The following is a 16614-nucleotide window of genomic DNA, read 5'->3' on the forward strand; positions in this document are numbered from 1 at the left end:
GCCCCGCAGGGAACGGCTCCGTAAATTGTCACCCCGAATTCCGAGGATCGCGGAGCAGCCTAGCGGGTGCTCGGACGCACATTCTGCGGGGCCCCCAGCGCGTCCCCTGATGGAGCCCACACCCTCCTGCAGGCGGGAGCAGGGGGTGTGCCAAGGTCGCAGGGTACAAGGTGGCGGTGGGCTCGGACACGTAAGGGCGCTCGGGGGCCACGAGAGCGTGGTAGGTGCCGAGCGGGAGGTGTGCACGGACTCGGGGCCAGCCTCCAGCAGGGCCCCCTGTTTCTGCCGCGGCCGCTCCAGACTTGCCCCCTTAAGGTCGTGCCGGGGCTCGCAAGGCGTCCCCGTCTTGCTGTGACTGAGCCCATTGCCTCCCGCGCAGGACACGCTCAGCCAGCCTTGGCCTGACCCTGCGCCTCAGGTCGAGGGTGAGAGGAATCCGCGAGGTCGGCCGGCCTGCTGCGCTGCGGCCCCGGGGGCGACGTCCTCGGCTGGTCTGTCCACACTCTCCTCTCTCTCTCTCTCTCTTTCTGACTGTGGAGAAGTGACAGCATTAAGCCTTTCCTCTGGCCCCAGGCCGCTGAGTCCTTGCTCCGTTCTGAGGACGGTGCTGGGAAGCACGATGGTTGATAGACCTAAACCCATAAACGGCGCCGGCCAAGAAATTGAAGGGCATTTAAAAAGTTTACCCACATGCTGTTTAGATAACTTCTCTAATGAGGAAAAGGGACCTTATATGACTCCGTTATCCATCCGTTCCCAGGCCTCGGGTACACAGAGCTGCTAGTTCCGGCCCGGCTCCGGGAGGTCAGGGTCGCTCCGCTCACGGCCCTGTTTAGAGGTCAGGGAGGCCAACGCAGGTGGTTACGGTGATTATTCCCTCTGGTTGCAGACTAGTTATTTCTCTGTGCAAATCGACAGTTTGTTCCCTTTATGTATTTTTTTATTGAGGCGTAATTGACATTATTTTAGTTTCAGATGTACAGTGTCATGCTTCAATATTTGTACATATTGCAAAATGATCGCTGCAATAAGGCGAATTAACATCTGTCACCACCATGGTGTTATATGGTCTGCAAGGGGCTGTCCAAACCACTAGGTCCTGGCAGAGACTTTGTTCATCTTCCCCGTGCAGAGGGAAGTGTTCATGATGGAATTTTTAAAAATAATGTTTATACTCTATTGAACAAATGGAAATTTGACCAGTAGAGGTTCTTGGGGTATAGATAGTTTCAGAAGTATATATATATATTCTTTGTTTATCCATTCATTTATCCATGATTACATTTCATCATCTATCCTGCCTACATAGTTTGAAAAAATTTATCACTAAGATTACCATTTTGGGGAGAATCCAAATGCAAAAATCTGGAGTAGGCCGGCAGACAGACACACCCCAGGCCCCGTGTTAGACGTGAGAATGTGGTACAGATGGATCAGAGAGCCTGACACAGCAAATCTATTAACAAACAAAAGGATTCGAGGACTAGTAAGTGCTGTGGGCGAACAAGTAAGCGGTTGGCAGAAAGGGCGGAGGTGGTGGTGCGTGGGCGTCGCTGGGGCCGAGGCTCCGGTGGTTGGGGCGCTGGTGCTCACGGCGGGAGGAGCATTGCAGGCGGGGACTGGTTTCCTCCGTGGCGTACGCTTGTGTCGAACGATCATGGGCCTCCGGGACGGACTCTCCTGCAGCTTCAGGGGATGAGGTTCCCGCTCACGAGTCACAGAGAAGGGGCGGGCGTGTGGGATCGGAGGAAAACCTGAAAAGGAGAAAGGAAGGGAGGGCTGTGTTAACACTCCTTCGGAGCATCAGCTGTCCGCGCCAGGCTGAGTCCAGCACGTTGCACTGGGATGAGAAATTGTTCCTGGAGAGCTCGATCTAACCGTGGTGGTGTCAGCTGAATAGCTCTCTTGCTCCGTCATTTATTCGTTAGGGCCGAAGTCCCAGAAGGAGCCGCGTGATCAGCTTGCTGTCTTGCCTACGCAGACACGTCTTTTTTTTTTTTTTAGATTTTTTTTTATTTATTTGACAGAGAGAGAGCGAGAGAGAGAGCACAAGCAGGGGGAGTGGGAGAGGGAGAAGCAGGCTTCCCGCTGAGCAGGGAGCCCGATGCGGGACTCGATCCCAGGACCGTGGGATCATGACCTGAGCCGAAGCAGACGCTTAACGACTGAGCCACCCAGGCGCCCCCGCAGACACGTCTTTATGGGGTTTATCCGGTGGAAACCAAGGTGCTTGTATAACCTGGACATCTCAGGTCACCTTCTTTTTGGGAACGTAGCCCCAGAGGGTCTTTCTTACTCCCAAAAGAACGAGATTTGCTTGTTCTGATGACACTTGTAGGGCTATGGGTTTTTATGCCTGGGGTTGTAAAGGGGAACCTACGTGTTGAAGTTAGTTCTTAGGCACGTCTTGTTAGCGCCACGCAATGCTTTAGCTAGAATAATCACCATAATTGCTAACATGAAGATTTGGGGAGATTTCGAAGAAAGAATCAGCAAAATCTGGGTTTCTGACTTCTCCCTAAAAGCGAGAGAAATGGCCGTGCTGAGCAGACCTCCCTGCAGAGCCGCAGGGACTGGCTGGGGAGCAGCTTGGTCCTCAGACAGGACACACACCTCCCAGAGGGCCGCGGCCCCCACCCTGAGACCCTCGGCCCCACCGCGGTGGCTCCCGTTTCTGGCACCTGCTGTGGTTCCACTGCCCCCAGGTGGGAGACCGTCGTGAACATCCGGGCCCGGCCCCCGGGCACATTTCAGTTTGCAAGCCCTCCACTATGCATCTCCATTCCGCCCGACCATCTGTGTTGCCCGTGCTTGGCATCTGGGGTGATGCAGTGGGGTGTTGTCCTTGTCTGAAGTCCGGTGATACGGGATAGCAGGCCGTCTGCGGACCCCAAGCCCCTTCTCCCACAGACTCTCGCTAGCTTGGGGGGCTTCCTGTGCGAACAAGACCACCATCCCTTTACGCTCTCAGCCTTTCTGCCCAGAACGATGGTGGCCGATAGTGAATGGGGATGATAGGGAAGGATTTACCATCCACAGCGTTGATTGGATGAAGATGTGGGTTGTGAAGCAGATTCCGCACCTGTCCTTGGCACGTCGGATGGCATTCCCTTTTCTGACCCCACCCCGCCCCGCCCGCCCCAGATGAATAACAAATCAATGATGTTTCCCTCTTCAAAATGAATAGCCTACATTTTAGGGGGGGAAAAAAGCATGGTAGAAATGGAAATGAGTATTTTTGATTTTGACATTCCAGAGTCTCCGTATTGCATCCACTTCTGGTGGACATTGGCTAAAGTCACATGTCTCCATGTCTTAAGCTTTTAAAGGAATGCATGTCCAAACACTTGAATAAAACAGAAATATAAAGGAATAGAAATCTTATGTCTTCCATGCAGTTGCTCAGTTTCCTTGCCCCTAAAATACGGCTGTCCATTTCTAGGCTATCCATGCAGAATCTCTCTCTCTCCCTTTCCATCCTTCCCTTCCCCCTTGCAGGCTGAACAGCTGTGTTTTCCACAAATAGCTGATACTAACACATTTTCTCTCACCTTGATTTTTTGACAATACAGCTTGAGGAACATTTCACATCAGGACACGTGCATCAGCTTTGTCCTAATTACATCCTGGTCCATTATTGTAGGTGCTCCATCCTTAGTACCTGGTCTCTCTGCTGATGAGCATTATCTTTGTTCACTGCTCTCTGTACTATAAAAAAAAAATCCTGCAACAAATACCCCTGTGCGTAGCTCTCTGATCCCATGTGTGAGCCTATCGCTAGCACAAACTTCCAGGAGCTGAATTACTAGATCAAAGTGCACTTGAAATGTGTATCATCATTGCGGTATTGCCCTCCAGAAAGGCTGCACCTTCCACCAAAAACGTGGTAGAATTCGCCAACTTAGTACTTCTAACTGTTCGTCAGTCAGCTGGCTGAGCTGGGACAGGCAAGCTCACTGAGTTTAAGCATGCCTCTAAAAATTATTCGCAACGTTGAACGTCTTTTCATATATTTAAAAATAATTTTCATTCCTTTTTCTTTGAACTGCCTGTTGATGTCCTTTGCCCCAATGTTCTATTGTTGGTTTAAATTTTAATAGTGGGAGTTTTAATGAATACAATAAATTTAATACATTTCTTTAAAAAGAAATCAGTACATTTCTGTCCCATGTATTACATAAACATCACTCCCCAATTCGATTTAGCTTGATTTATTTTTATGTGTGGAAATATTTTAAAAATTCACATAGATGTATCACCTGGTTTCCTCAGAAGCTTTTATGTTTTATTTTTATTACATTTAAGTTTTTTTTAATTTAATTTTTTTTAAAGATTTTATTCATTTGAGAGATAGAGCGAGCACAAGCAGAGGGAGTGGGAGAGGGAGAAGCAGGCTCCCTGCCGAGCAGGGAGCCCGACGCAGGGCTCGATCCCAGGACCCTGGGACCATGACCTGAGCCGAAGGCAGACGCTCAACGACTGAGCCCCCCAGGCGGCCCTTAGAGACCACTTTTATCATAAGCTAGTTTCACGTGTGCGTGGCGATATTTACAGGTCTTTTCCACCGAGCTGTCTATTCGTACGCAGTGCCAGATCCTCTTTGTAGTTGTGACCTCGTGACAGGTCTCAATGTGTGTGAGGTCCGGGTCCCCCGCCCCCGCTGCTCTCCCCGTGCAGGTTTGTGGGTTATTCTTGCTTGTTTCCTTTTCTTGATAAGCTCCAAAATGAGCTTTCCCTCACACAAAATCTCTCAGCATGTTTACAATGAATTTCCTCATGTTTATATATGAATTCAAGGGTTGGTTGACATTTTTATGATTTTGAGTTCTCTTTTCCAAAAACAGGTTACAAAATTCTTCATTATTCAAGGGTGCTCGTCCATCCCTCGGTATTATTTTATTGTTTTCTTTGTGAGAATTTTGTATGGTTCTCATTCTTTTGCACTTAAATGTCTTCCCTTTGTGGGCTGTATTTACAAAAGAGAACTTTTCTTCCGTTCTGTTTTCGCGTTATCGTTTGAATACAGGGAAGCTGTTTACTTTCGCGGGTCACATCTGTATAAACCTCCTTACTCACTTCTTTCCTGGGGGGTAACAGGGCTTCATTGTACCAAATTCTTTCCTTATTTGTAAGGATGTTTCCTTTTTTCATTCTCATTGTGAGGCATACCTCATTTGAAAATAATGGTCGTATTATCTCCTCTTTAAACATTTTTTTACGATGAATAACACAGAGACAACTTCATTAATTTTTACTTCTCTACGATCTGGCAGACCCTTCGGGCGGTTGATGATTATGCCGTCACCTGGACCACTATGTCCAATTCTGGGAACTAATCACAGAGAGCTAATTGGGGAGCAGATTGGAGCCAGGCGAGGGGCTGAGTGCGTGGGGAGGCGGTGCCCCCCAGGACTATCCCCCAGACCCCACCACGGAGCCTGGATAGGAGCAAATACATGAAATAGTTCATGGGGTATTAAGTAGGACGAGCAGAGTAGGACAGGGCGTATCTGCACGAAATCCTGTCTGCTCAAAGTACAAGGGTCGTAAAGAAATCCTGAAGTGGTTACATTTAGTATGTTGGAAGCAGGGCGAGAGCAGAAACACCAGGGGCCGTCTTGGGGAGACTTGGAGTGAGCCTTGCCCCTCAAACCCAGCCGGTGAGGCGATTTCTGAGGAAGCATCGGCCTCTCGTGTCTACAAATAGGCAAACAATATAATTACCTGACAGGTTATTGTTACAATAAAACAAGGAGGTGTTTGTTAAGAGCCTTACATGAGGTCAGTGATATTGGTGCTGGTTTCCTCCTCTTTTTAAATCATTTTAAGCTTATTTCTTTCCCTTGCCTGATTGCATCAGGTGTGTCGTCTAAAACAGTATAAAGCAATAACGGGATAGTGGCCGTTCTTGCCTTTCTTCTGACCCAAAAGGACACGCTTCTTGTGTGGCCCCATTATGCCTAGAGCGTGTATTGAATTTATTCAGATTCCTCCTCAGCGAATCCCACAGTCGCTGTGGTGTTGCTCCTCCCTCCGCTCACCGTGTGGAGGGTCAGCGGCTCTTCCGTCCAGATGGCGATTTAACATGTTTATTCTTTTCTTCCCCCCCAGGGTTTGAGGTCTTGGCTTCTGCTTCCCATTACTGGCCGCTGGAAAATGTGGATGGGATCCATGAGCTTCAGGACACAACTGGAGGTAGACATGGGTGGTGAGAGACCCCGAGGCCGCAGGAACGGGAGATGCGGGGTCGGGGGCTGTCGGGGGACACGGGCGTGGACACCGTCCACTTTGAAGCCAGGAGATTAGTGGAGATTAGGACACGTTGGGGAGCTTCCCCCTAGTCACTGTTCACCCAAAGTATTTTATTTACTAGAACCTTGATATATTTTTATCATGGAAGGACGGAACTTGTGGTTCAAAATATCATTAACGTGTGTGCCTTCCCCCCAACAACCTTAAAGCAAAAGCAGCTGTTTGAAGCTTGAAGCTGCAGATGGTGGGTCAGTCTGCCTACGAGTCTAGATGTACGTTTTCTAGACAGACCAAACTGGCATCATCTGCATGCCTGCCAAAACGGGGGCCATTTGAGCCGAGTGCCGAAGGGCATGCCAACCAGCACTGCTGTGCACGTTCGTGGGGTCGCCGGTTCACTCAGCAGGGGTACCCCGCCGACCGATCGGCCTCTGCACACGTCACTGGCAGCTCTCTCGAAAAGACCGAACAGCACCCAAGATGCTCCCAAGCTCCCTAAGTCCACGGAAAATACAGCCTCTATGTGGCCAGATTCAGACATTTGCCGTAAGGAGAAACCCCAGATGCCCCCGAGCACTTTCTCCCATTCCAGTAAAGAAGCATTCCCCGTACAAGTTTTGAGTGCCTTGGGATGCTTTTACATTTTAATTTTATTTCCTTGTTGCTCTTTTTTTTTTTTTTAAGATTTTATTTATTTATTTGAGAGAGATAGAATGAGACAGAGCACATGAGAAGGGGGAGGGTCAGAGGGAGAAGCAGACTCCCCGCTGAGCAGGGAGCCCGATGCGGGACTCGATCCCGGGGCTTCAGGATCATGACCTGAGCCGAAGGCAGTCGCCTAACCAACTGAGCCACCCAGGCGCCCTTCCCTGTTGCTCTTGGGTAAGTCACATGGCCGTGACCTAGGCAGCAAGGTGGTTGCAACCATCCCCGCACAAGCTCACGTCAGGTCTCTCTGTTCTGTGCGCTGGAGTTTTTATAAAACACCCCCACACTGCTGACTACTGGCTTTCCACACCAGCACACTGGCATTTTCCTTACCTAAGGAAATCACCGCCTAAGATTCTAAAATGTTTCCCTTAAAATCTGTAAACCGAGAAGCATTCTGGCTGGACTCTGGGCCACCGGTGTCCTCAGAGTGGGGGCCGCCAGGGAGCAGGGACCTCCGGGAGGGTGGAAGGACCCACCTGTGCAAGACCAGCCCGGGGGCCGTCAGCTTGCCCTCCTGCCTGCCTGCGCATGGCGTGGGGCATGGCGGCCACACGGGAGACCCTCCTGGAGCTCTGTGTTTTCTCGGAATGGTCTGCACCACAGGGGTGTAAGCTCCCTGTGGAGCTCATTGCATGACCAGCTCGCGTGAAAATGGACTGCTTCCCACCCCCCCGTTACAATCTCATCTCTCTTCTCAGGGCCTTTATTTTAAAGCCTGTGAAAAGAGACCATCCCACCAAGTGGAAACGCATTGTCGACATAATTCCTTGTTCAGGACACAGAAACTAACCCTTTAGTAGTTATTTCAAACAGTAGCTCAGATACTTCTGTTCCTCTCCTAACCCCTCGACACGGCTCACCGCTGTGATCAAACCAGGAACGTTGGGTGTCTTGAGCATCTGCCCCTGTGGGGGGTTCTTGTAAAGTCCTGTCATCACCAAGACACAATAGGTCGCGGCTGAATTTTGTTGACCGACACGTTAACTTCCCGAGAACTCAGCGTGTTCGTGGGTGTCCCAGAACACGTGAATGGTGATGGTGTCACTGCAGCCCCTGGATCTGTTCTTCATGTGACGATGCCCGGCTGGCTCATTTCGGTTCCATCTCAGGCTTCTCCAGGGACAGAGAGAGGAGGGTCCGTCGGCACCATTTGCTGCTGGGGACAGTTGAATGGCTTTGGCAGCCATCGGGTGCTCGTGCAGCTGTGTTATTTGTCGCTGAATCCTCTGTCGTTGTGTCCACGTGTCGTGATACTGTGCCGTCGCCTCCATGCTGTGTCCCCGGCTCATCAGTCGTGACGTCACCACCACGAACCCTCTCGTTAAGGCCATTTTACGGCTGAGCTCAGTTCCATATCTCTCAACCAAGTGTCCGAGGGCGCTGGACGCGGCACATCGGAGCCCACGTTTGTGGCGAGAGCCAGCAGCCGTCGCGCCCTGGCTCTGGGACTGGGGGGCCAGGGCGTCGGCCACGGTGGCGTCCAGCGCGTGGGAGGGCAGGGGGTGTTGGGGGGGAGGCGAGGTTGGGAGAGAGAATCCAAGATGCTTGCCGGGTGAAAGACCGCTTCTCGGTGCGCGTCAGGTTGAGAGATATGCCGGTTCCATTCGTCGCTCATGTCACTCATTTGTTGTGCTTTTTCTTTTGTCGTCCCACCTAGTGTTGCGAACCCACAACCTCACTGTGCTTCCTTCCCATAACTCTACCTTTGTTCGTACCAATGACTCTGCCTACTCAAATTTCTCTGCAACCGTAGGTGAGCACTTGTATCCTTCCGTTCCGTGTTCGGTCGAGTTTGGATCTGCAGTGAATCTAGGGGCCGGTCCGATTTGGTTCTATATCAATTCACTTTGTCTTGGCTAGCGAACAAGTCTATACCCAAGAACGCGGCCCAAGACCCGGGGTGTTGGGGGTACCGGCTTCCAGCTGGGTTTAGAGGTAGCTCCATGACAGCGGTGCATTAGAAGATGCATGTAAGCTTCACGTGACCAGGGTCTCCCGAACCAGCTGCTTGCTTTCAGACCAACACATGAGATACTTCCTAAAAATAGAGATTGTTTGGGTTTGTTTTTTTTTTTTAAAGATTTTTGTTTATTTATTCATGAGAGACAGAGAGAGAGAGAGGCAGAGGGAGAAGCAGGCTCCCCACTCAGCAGAGAGCCCGATGTGGGACTCGATCCCAGGACCCCGGGATCATGACCTGAGCCGAAGGCAGACGCTTAACCATCTGAGCCACCCAGGCGCCCTGTTTGGGCTTTTAAATGGTGTATATTCTTTGGGGGAGGAAAAGCATACCCTTTGAATGAAAAATTGAAGTTGATTTTAAGATACCTCCCCAAAAATTTGATCTCTTACAAACATTAAAATCAGCGTGTCTTCTGTAGCTGGATATTTTTTTCTTTAATTTTTAGAAGCTGCCTTACAAAACACCCAGTAGAGTCAGGGTTAAATTATTATCTTACTTAATAACCTCAGAGCCCATATGTTTCCTATTGTTCCCATGCAGCTCAAAGCAGAAGGGAGAGGTCTCCCCGAGCAGTGTAGAAAGTGAGTTAGGATAATTCAGGGGTCATGCCGTCAACGGTTTTCAGCACAACACCTAGCCTGGTGGCCCTCCTAGCTGTGAGGTGTTTGGCTTCCAAAATTCATTTTTCCAGTCAGACGGTCTTGTTGAGGGGTTTACACAGCCTAGCTCAATCATGCAGCTGTTAATTTTGCAATACATTTAATTTCATAACATATAGATCCCCCCACCCCCAGCTATAAATGAGATAAACAAAAAATAGAGAGTTTAAAATGGTAAGGAAGAACACGGAGGCCCGTTGGGTGGGTTATCCCCTTGACAGAGGCCGTTGGAAAGCCCGCGCTGGGGTCAGGCCCCGAGAGCTCAGCGCCCTGCCGTACGTCTTCCCCTGTGTGGCAGCTCAAGGGCAGTGGGCAGGTGCCTCTTCAGCAGAGGAGATATCTGGGCGACTTTGACCCCAATGAACAATAAATGCTTAATCACACTTGGTTTTTATAGTCTTCACTATCAGTCCTGTAAACCATTTACCCCACACTCACACCATCAGGGACGTTTGCCATGGGAATGGGGCCAGCGGGCACCAACGGGGGCTCATGGCCACTCCGCCTGGAGCTAGCAGGCCCCGCCGGGATTTTCTCCCAGAGTCTGAGCATGGATTCTTGCAGAATTGTAGGTTCCCACGTCTAGGATTAGGGGCTTCCAATGAGAGCTCACAGGGAGAAAGAGTTTATTTAGGTGGTCTTCAAGCTCAAACATGTACCTAAGCGTTTCACTTAGAAGATGGGCAGGAGGCGCTGCTGAAGCCTGTGGACGGAGCTGAAGTTCGGGACAGTAGGAGGCTGTCACCTGGGAACCAAGCCCCCGGCCGATGGAATAATTAGAGTGTCGTTACAGTATGGTGCATAGTACATACAAATACAGGAGTAATTGATGACAAAATATTAATACGACCAATTTATTATTTAATAGTCACATCTTGTTATATGATTTTTAACTTAACTAGGACTAAATATTAAATATGAAGCATTAATATTAATATATAGGATACATAGTATTATAAACATAAATAATACAGTGTGTTGATGTGTAAGTTGTTTATAAGTCTGATGATCACTGATGCCCGATGTTGTCGCTCTTCTTACGTAGACATCGTGGAGGGGAAGGTCAACAAGGGCATTTACCTCAAAGAGGAGAAAGGAGTCACCCTTCTCTACTACGGGAGGTACAAAGCCTCCTGCATCAGCAGCCCAGCACAGTGTGACCCGGATGGTGAGTGGGGCGCCGGCGGGTGGGGGTGCAACCCCGTGGTTGTGCAGAGCCTTTGTGGACACAGGGTGGTGGGTGGGAGGGGCGGCAGGGGAGGGGGTGCAGGAGCCTGGGATTCTAACCAGAGATATGTCCTGGACACTGAGAGCTAATACTGTCTTGAGGAGATGTGAGAGCAAACTATTTAATCTTGTAAAGAAAAACAAAAACCCGCCATAGAAATAGACACAGTGATGTCACATCGGGACTTGGACGGGGCCGTGGCCTCTGTGGGAAGTAAATTGGTGGTGTGGCTCCCACCACGTTATTTCTGACTCTGGGATGTTGACGGTGGCCCTGGGCAGGGCAAGCCTGTGACACTCCTGCTCTGGGCTGGTTTCTTTTATCCCCGGGCCTGGGGGCCGGTGGGGGGCCGCCCCTGCAGCGAGCCGTGGGCCCGTGGTGGGAAGTGCGCCCTGGACAAGGCACGCGTAGGCAGCAGAGGAGTTGGCAGGCTCTGCCCCTTTTCCCGTCCTCCTGTGAAAAGTGATCTGCTCTCCAGGATCAGAGGTCCAGACAACGGGTATCTGGGCCGCATTTCAAACCTCTGAAAAGTTGTCTGACGTCCAAATCAGCTTCAGGCCTTCAAGTTCCGTTACCCCGGGCAGAATGAGAATATTCATTTTGGGGGAAAAAAGAAAGAGTTTAACGCAAGCCTGTCTGAAAGCAAAGGGCGTTCGGATATCCAATGGCCTTCTCAAAACAATGTTGTGATGAACTTGTCATGCACAATTTTGGGACATATGGATTTCATTCCAAGAAAAACAAAAGCTTAACAAGGCAAAAACATGTCGGTGGGGGGGATATGTTTTGGACTTTGCAGAACCCAGAATATTTAGAAATGGTTTTGAGGTCCAAAACCACGGCCAGGTTTACAAACCCAGCGTCTGAGCCATTCTGGAGTTCGGACAGCCCTATAAACACATCAGGCTTGTTTGTTTCTCTAAATGAAAAACAGCCCGGGCTCAGCTGTGGCCACTAGGAGGGCCTGCGGGGCAGGAGGGCTGGGGGGCCCAGGCCCGCGGGGAGCGGCTTCTCTTGGGGGACAGGTTCCCCGCTGCTCTGGCTCCCGGCGGGGGATCTTAGGTCGTTCGGGAGGTAGGCGGTGTGGGTCCCCGGAACTGTGATGATGGGGGCACGTCCGGGACCACCAGCCCTTGCGGGGGCTCCCGTGAAGGGACCACGGGGGTCAGAGCTCTGGGAAGTTTCAGCTGAACTCCGAAACCACAGACTCGGGGCTCTGGGCTGGCTCCCGCCTGTGGCTGTGTTTGGCTTGGCAGGTATGGGGGCTACACAATGTTAACTAGCTGCCAATGTGGAAAAATAGAACTTCCATGTAAATATATGGATTTCCAGTTTCTCTTGAGAAACCACCCCTTCCCCCTGCTGACTCTGGTTGGATAACTGCGTAGCAGCCCCCGTTGTCATGGACACTGTCCCCCAGGCCATCAGGCCCTCCTGGGCCCTTGCCATCTGGGTGCCCGCGGGACACAGAGCATGGTCAGAGCACAGGCTCCGGTCCCAGTTCTCCTGTCTGCGTGACCTCGTGCAACCGACCCCCTGAGTCCGTGTTTGTCAAACGGGTCAGTGGCAGTCCTTCCTCACGAGGCTGCTGTGGAGCTGGAAGGAGCCACCGGGCTCCTGGCAGGTGCAGCCCTGCTGGGACGGGCCCCCTCGGTGATGGCCCCGCGAGAAGGTTTGCAGCCTCGGCTCCTCTTGCCAGGGCATCCGTCCCAACGAGAACCCCAGCTTGCCTGCTTGGAGAGCAACCCCCCCACCCCAGGGGGACTGACCCACAGTAACGACCCAGCATTATCGATGGCTGACCATGTGACTATCACGGGACCAATCTCATTACACGTATTAGCTCATTCATCCTCAAAAAGAGTGAGACAGACAAGAGCGTGGGGCGGCAGGCAGAGCCGCCAAGTTTGGCTTCATGTCCCCTCCGATAGCGGCTTCTTGTGTGCTGGAGTTGGCTGGAGCCGTTCAAACCATCGTGCGGCCCCTTTCTTTACAGTAGGGCCGGATATAAAATGAAGCCAGGAAGCCTTACATCACCCTTGGCTCCGGGAGATGGGGCTGGCATGAGGCTTCCTGCAGATACCGACGAAGGTTGGGCATTTCTCAGTCTGCACCCCTCTGTCTGCATGTCTGCTTCCCGGGGACAGGGAGCCGAGCACGCGTGACATCCGAGCACCACGGTGTGCGCCCCCACGTGTATCCTGCACTCAGGCAGTTTCCCTGCAGCGGGTGTGAGCATGCATTTCTGGGTTCCAGATAAACAAGAGTGCAGGCAAAGTCTGCCCAGCGCTTTCCAAATTAACGTCCCTGCAGCACACCCAGTGTGTGGGACGATTTCAGGTGATGCCGGGCAATTAGAGACATTAATGGCTATGTTTTTATCTGAACACAGATAGCTCATCAGAAATGTGATTTCTGGGCGCCTGGGTGACTCAGTCGTTAAGCGTCTGCCTTCGGCTCAGGGCATGATCCCAGGGTCCTGGGATCGAGCCCCGCCTCGGGCTCCCTGCTCGGCAGGGAGCCTGCTTCTCCCTCTCCCTCTGTCTGCTGCTCTGCCTACTTGGGCTTGCTCTCTGTTAAAAAAAAAAAAAAAAAAAAAAAAAATCTTTAAAAAAAAAATGTGCTTTCCTAGCTACAGTTTAGGAAGAGACTTCAGTAAGTCATGAGCTTTAAAAACGGGTGGACTATGAGAACAATGTCGGTAATGATGGGAGGAAAGGGGTGGTCAGGTATGAAGGATTCGGGGACCTGAGATGTGGGGTCTTTCCCGATACATCCATCCCATCCTCCTCCACATGTTTGTCTCTGTTTCTCTAGGGGTTTTTTGGTGGTATTAGTGGACTCAGGCGTATAAGCCATTACTTTTATGATAAAAACTAACATTAAAATGAAGAGCGACCTTCCCCGCTCCCTGTCCACCTGGTCAACTATTTTTATATTTCTTATTTCTAAATTCTCTTGTGGTCCCGATTCATGGTTTTGGCTGATTTTTTGGGAAAAAAAAAAAAAGACATTTTTAGGAGCAGAGTTGAAGTCTGAGTTTTTCAAAAAGGAGTAAACAGCTGAGCAGCTGAGCCGCCGCCCCATGCGCGCCCTCGGCCAGGCCGCCCACCACCATTTCCTGCGCCCACGGCCGCTCCTGCTGGACCCGATCTCCATCTGCTCTCCGCCTTCCTGCATTTCTGTCAGCTCACGGGGGTCCTCCCTCTTGGCAAACGGTGCCTGCTGGGGAAGTTTTTCATGGGCACTGGGTGCAAGCTGGGGAAGCTTTTGAGGATCTTTGAAGGGAAGAAGTCTATTTGGATGCCTGGCCATTCTTGGACGTGAAGCTAAGGAAACACAGTCTGTGTTCCTGAAGGACGAGGTGTCTGTCCTTCATTCCCTACAAGCTGCGAGTGCGCACGTGGGGAAACTCGGCGCAGGGAGGGATCCTTCCTGGAATGTTCTAGCACCTGGTTTCACCCACATGTAGACCTTGAGGGCTCAGCTCAGGTGTTCCTTCCAGACAGGTGAGCCCCTCTGTCTGCGCTCCCGTGGCTCACTGCACGTTCCTCTCCAGCTCGTGCACGGCGGGTGATGGCCTATTCGTCATCCGTCTTCCCTGCACAGGGGCAGCTCTGTGAGGCTGGGGACTGTGTCAGTCTTGGTCACCGCGGTATTTTCGGGGATGAAAACCAGCATTATAGATGCTTCCTACGTGTCACTGAGCAGATGCATCTAGTCAGGCTTTCGGATGCTCCAATCCCTTCAGATGCTTCTCCATCGTGTTTGACGGGCTGCTCGCTGCTCCGAAAGCAGAGCTTCGTTCTGTCTTCGTTCTCCTCCGACCTGTAGAAGTTCTCTCTGACCTTGGACCACTTCCACCTGGAGTGACTTCCTCCCATTACGTCTGACGCCAGTTCAATTCTAAATCACGTCGGCTGCTCTCAGAAAAGGCGCTCTTGCTGGTGTACTCACCCGCTTAGCTTTGCTCCCTGGTCCACGGGCCCCCAGTTTTCCGCCCCCGCACAGAACTTCCTCCGCATGTAAACACCGGGACGGCCACCAAAGCCCCATAGCAGCACCTGCAATTCCTTCCCAGCCTTGAGGTGACTACTCCCCCTTTGTATGAGGTTACTAAATCCAAGAGGCTGCCAGTAAAATGCTCAGCTAGTTGCAGGATGGAGTTTCAGGAAAGAAATTTCCAGAGGCGTCTGGTGGACGCAGGCCGGGCGTGGATCCAGCCGCCATCTTCCTGGGACGGTCTGGGGTTACGGGGATGTTGGAGTGTGTGGAGCGGATGGTCCTCTGGGGAGTATTCACCCGTACGCTCACGTTACAGATGGGGAAACCGAGGCGCAGAGGCTCGCGAGACCTGCCAGAGCTGCACACTGATTTAGGGCAGTGAGTCTGAGTGTCGTTTATCAACCACGGGCAGCAGGGTCACTTGCAGAGATGGTTGAGAGTCGAAGTCCTCGGGCTCCAGTCCAGGACCTACTGACTCCAAATCTCCATGGACAAGGCCCGGGAGCCCGTATTTTTAGGCAGGACCTCCAGGTGATTCTCATGGACCCTGTCCCCAAATTGGCCACGGCTGACCATCCCACAAATGTATTTTGTTTCGTAGTAGTAGGTGGGTCCTCTTGGTGGTTTTTATATTTTAATGAGCTTTCTAAACTGTTTTTAGCCGAATATCCCAGCTCGGGAAATTTGCAGGAACAGCCTCCCACGGTGCTTTAAATAAATTTTTTAAAATTAATATCCAACTCCTATATGAGACATTTCAGTTAAAAAAAACTATACTTTCGACTTCTCTTGAAAAAAATTAGAAAATCTAGCAGTACTCCCACGCACCGGGTGGCAGGTGGTTGGGGTTGAGGGTTTCCAGGGATAGGTCGTACCGTGCTGACCTCCTGGGTCCCCGACAGTCTCTGCTGCCTTCCGGGCTGGTTGGCATGCGCCACCACGGCTCACGCTGTCACTCTCTGAAAGCGGCAGTGGTTGGGAGCAGAAGTGACTCCCACTGCGCCAGGTGTGTCGAGAAGAAGTGAGAGAGCCTCTTGTTGGTGCGGAGGCAGAAGCGAGTATTTGATCTGGAAAAGGCTTGCTCTGTGTGTGCTGCATGTTGAAAGCACACAGCCTGAGCGTCCTTTGTGAAGCCACCTGGATTTCCTGCTCATGGATGCTGTCCTCCGGGCCAGATGGGCTTTAGAGTTTACAGGCTCTGTCGTGCACAGTGGAGTCTGAGAGAGACCGTCCCGTGTGTCTCTGCTGTCTGTCACTGCATTCCATACATTGTCCATTCTCCTACCATTTCAAGCTCAGATATGCCTGAGGATGGAAATCCTCATCCGTCACCCAGTGTCGGTGGTCCAGATTCTCCACCACTATGACCTTCGGCTCTTCTTCTCTCCATGTTTTGCTCCCGGTGGTGTCATCTCTCTCTCTCTTTTTTTTTTTTTTAAAGATTTTATTAATTTATTTGAGAGAGCGAATGAGAGACAGAGAGCATGAGAGGGAGGAGCGTCAGAGGGAGAAGCAGACTCCCCGCCGAGCAGGGAGCCCGATGCGGGACTCGATCTCGGGACTCCAGGATCATGACCTGAGCCGAAGGCAGTCGCTTAACCAACTGAGCCACCCAGGCGTCCCCTGGTTGAACATCTTAGTCTACTGATATGACACTTGTTCCTAGGATGACATAACTGGATTATAATTTCACACTGGCCAGTTTTTAGCAGTGGCAGTAATGTCACCAACTGAGCCACCCAGGCGCCCTCTCTCACTTTCTTTAGCTGTTATTTCTCGTCTTCTAACTACGGACC

General features: G+C 51.3%; 1 protein-coding gene across 1 annotated transcript in view; it reads left to right on the forward strand.

The window, feature by feature from the left end:
• The window catches only part of ADGRD1 (adhesion G protein-coupled receptor D1), an 83442-nt gene that overhangs the window by 5203 nt on the left and 61625 nt on the right, over window positions 1-16614 (forward strand). Inside the window, exons 3-5 of the mRNA XM_081800964.1 lie at window positions 6112-6195; window positions 8621-8716; window positions 10631-10753. Of these exons, the coding sequence (XP_081657090.1) occupies window positions 6112-6195; window positions 8621-8716; window positions 10631-10753 (303 nt within the window). The remainder of the gene's footprint in view (window positions 1-6111; window positions 6196-8620; window positions 8717-10630; window positions 10754-16614) is intronic.

This window comes from Leptonychotes weddellii, chromosome 13, assembly GCF_054177405.1.
Source record: "Leptonychotes weddellii isolate Sample4059 chromosome 13, ASM5417740v2, whole genome shotgun sequence".
Taxonomy (NCBI): Eukaryota; Metazoa; Chordata; class Mammalia; order Carnivora; family Phocidae; genus Leptonychotes; species Leptonychotes weddellii.